This window comes from Octopus bimaculoides, chromosome 30 (assembly GCF_001194135.2).
Source record: "Octopus bimaculoides isolate UCB-OBI-ISO-001 chromosome 30, ASM119413v2, whole genome shotgun sequence".
NCBI classification, from domain to species: domain Eukaryota; kingdom Metazoa; phylum Mollusca; class Cephalopoda; order Octopoda; family Octopodidae; genus Octopus; species Octopus bimaculoides.
The window spans coordinates 5319583-5322690 of record NC_069010.1 but is presented as its reverse complement, the minus strand read 5'-3'; the positions used below and the strand labels follow the sequence as shown (position 1 = coordinate 5322690).

At 38.7% G+C, this 3108-nt stretch overlaps 1 protein-coding gene across 1 annotated transcript in view; it reads left to right on the top strand.

Moving 5' to 3' along the window:
* The window catches only part of LOC106882563 (zinc finger protein 62), a 4652-nt gene continuing 1544 nt past the window's right edge, over positions 1–3108 (top strand). The window contains exons 1-5 of the mRNA XM_014933280.2: positions 1–413; positions 618–1051; positions 1226–1462; positions 1610–1987; positions 2165–2455. Of these exons, the coding sequence (XP_014788766.2) occupies positions 1–413; positions 618–1051; positions 1226–1462; positions 1610–1987; positions 2165–2455 (1753 nt within the window). The remainder of the gene's footprint in view (positions 414–617; positions 1052–1225; positions 1463–1609; positions 1988–2164; positions 2456–3108) is intronic.

The following is a 3108-nucleotide window of genomic DNA, read 5'->3' as shown; positions in this document are numbered from 1 at the left end:
ATGCTGGAGGCTGAATCGTGTGAGGACAATGTTAAATGTGAATCGGAACCTAAAAGAACCGATGTTAACGATGAGACACCAATTCTTAGTGGAAAATCATCTCACCAATGTGATATCTGTAAAAAGGAGTTCCCTCGAAAAAGCAACCTTATAACTCACAAACGTATTCATACAGGAAAGAAACCATACAGATGTAATATCTGCGGTAAGTCTTTTTATCAGAAAGATAGTTTTAGTACACATGTGTACACCCATACAGGAGAGAAGCCTTTTCATTGTGATATCTGCGGTAGATCGTTCTCAAGGGCACATAGTCTAGTTCTGCACAAATACATTCATACAGGAGAGAAGCCACATCAGTGTAACATCTGTAATAAATCATTCTCTTGGAAGAATAGCTTAATTTCACACATGTACACTCATGTGAGACAGAAAAAACATGCTTCTGGTAGCTTAGCTACATACAGATTTCTTCATACTCACATGATGCGATATCGTTGTGATATCTGTGGCAGATCATTTATAGAACGTTGTCATTTGAAGAACCACAGACGCAGTCATACAGGAGAGAAGCCTTTTCGCTGTGATGTCTGTGGTAAATCATTCGCTTGGCAAAGAAGCTTAGCTGTTCACAAATGCAGTCTTACAGTAGAGAAGCCATTTCGCTGTGATGTCTGTGGTAAATCATTCTCTAGGAAAAGAAGCTTAGCTGTTCACAATTGCACTCCTACAATAGAGGAACCAATTCAACAGAAACGCGTTTGTACAGGAGAGCTGCTACATTCCTGCGATATCTGTGGTAAATCATTTAAAATAAGTAGTCGTTTAAAGATTCATAGACGTGTTCACACAGGAGAGAAGCCATATCGCTGTGAAATCTGTGGCAAACCGTTTTCTCATAGATATACCCTGACTAATCACAAGCGAATTCATACGGGAGAAAGACCATACCTGTGTGGTGTCTGTGGTAAATCATTCTCTCACAGTGGTCACTTAGTTCATCACAAAATTACTCATTCAGAAAAGAAGTCACATCACTGTGATATCTGTGGCAAATCATACTCTTGGAAAAAAAGCTTGACTGTACACAAACGCACTCATACAGGAGAGAAACCATTTCACTGTGATATCTGTGGCAGAGATTTCTTTTCGAGCAGTAACTTAGCTACACACAAACGCACTCATAGAAAAAAGGAAGTATCTATTTGCGATAAATCTTTATCAGTTAGTAATGACTCGACGCAAGAGAAAGGCGTTCGCGCAGGAGAGAAGCCATGTTCCTGTGATGTCTGTGCTAAATCATTCTCGAGGAAAAGCAACTTAACTGCACATATGAACACCCATGCGAAACAGAAAAAAAAAATGTCTGCTAGCTTACCTATTCGTACTCAGATGATTCGATATCGTTGTGATATCTGTGATAAATCATTTAAAGTGAGCGGTTATTTAAAGAGCCATAGACGTATTCATACAGGAGAGAAGCCATACACGTGTGATATCTGTGGTAGATCGTACACTTGGAAAAGAAGCTTAGGCATACACAAACGCACTCATAGAGAAAAGGAACCACTTATTCGTGATAAATTATTATCTGTAACGGATGCCTCAGCACGACGCAAACGAGTTCGTACAAGAAAGAAGTCATATTCCTGTGATATCTGTGGTATGTCATGCTTTTCGAACGGAAGCTTAATTATACATAATCGCGTTCATACAGGAGAGAGGCCGTATCAATGTGATGTCTGTGATAAATCATTCGCTCAGTTAAGTAACTTAACTAGACACAAACACACTCATATCGAAGAGGAACCATACATCAGTGGTAAACCATTCTCTGTAAGTAACGAACTGACCCAACAGAAACCATATCATTGTGATATCTGTGGTAAATTCTTTTCTCAAACGGTTTACCTATTTAGACACAAACGCACTCACAAAGAGAAGATATATCGCTGTGATATCTGTGGTAAATCATTCTCATGCAAAAGTAGATTAACTACACACAAACGCGTTCATACAGGAGAGAAGCCATATCACTGTGATATCTGCAACAGACCATTTGCTCAGAAAAGTAACCTTGTTTACCACAGGCGCATTCATACAGCAGAGAAACCCTACCGTTGTCATATCTGTGGTAAACAATTCTCTGATTGTACTCTTTTAGCTAGACATAAACGTGTGCATATCAGAAATGAGCAGTATCGCTGTGGTATCATCTCTGGTAAATCTTCCTCTACGCACAGGCATTTTCAAACGAGAAAGAAACCATATCGTTGCGATATTTGTGGTAAGTCTTTTGCTTATAATAGCTGTTTAACTACGCACAGGTACACTCACACAGGAGAGAAACCATACCGGTGTGACGACTGCGGGAAATTCTTCTCTGATGGAAGTAACTTAACTAAACACAAACGTATTCATACAAAAGTGAAACCATATCGCTGTATTATCTGTGGTAAAACCTTCTTTTTTCGTAGTGGCTTAACTACTCACATATACCTCCATACTGGAGAGAAGCCATATCGCTGTGATCTCTGTGATAAATCATTCCACAAAAGAAATTGCTTAATTAAACACAAACAAATTCATACAAAATCGAAACAATAACACTGATGTTTGCAATCCATTATTCTTAGCGTGATCGTTACCAGCGTCGCCTTCCTGGCACGTGGAAAGACATTCGAGCAAGATCGTTGCCTGTGCAGGTGGCACGTAAAATACACCATTTTGAACGTGGCTGTTGCCGGTACCTCCTGACTGGCCTTCTTCATGCTGGTGGCACGTAAAAGCACCCACTACACTCTTCGGATCTATTTTAAAACAGGGGCCACATTTTTCATTAATGTTTTACGTAGTGTTTTTGGTACGGAAAGACTTTCAAACTTCGTATACTTATCTATTTTGTGTTATAGAACAGAAAAATATTTTTGTATTCGAATTTATTTCATGTAAAAAATTGTCTTATTTCGATAATTTCAACCAATCACTGACAAGTATTCAGTTGTTTACATTTACTCCTTTGGCTGATTAAGCGATGTAAAGCGTATTTAATCTCCATACCTTCGTTTTATTTGCTTTTTTCATTTTAAATTTACTTTAACCCTAACC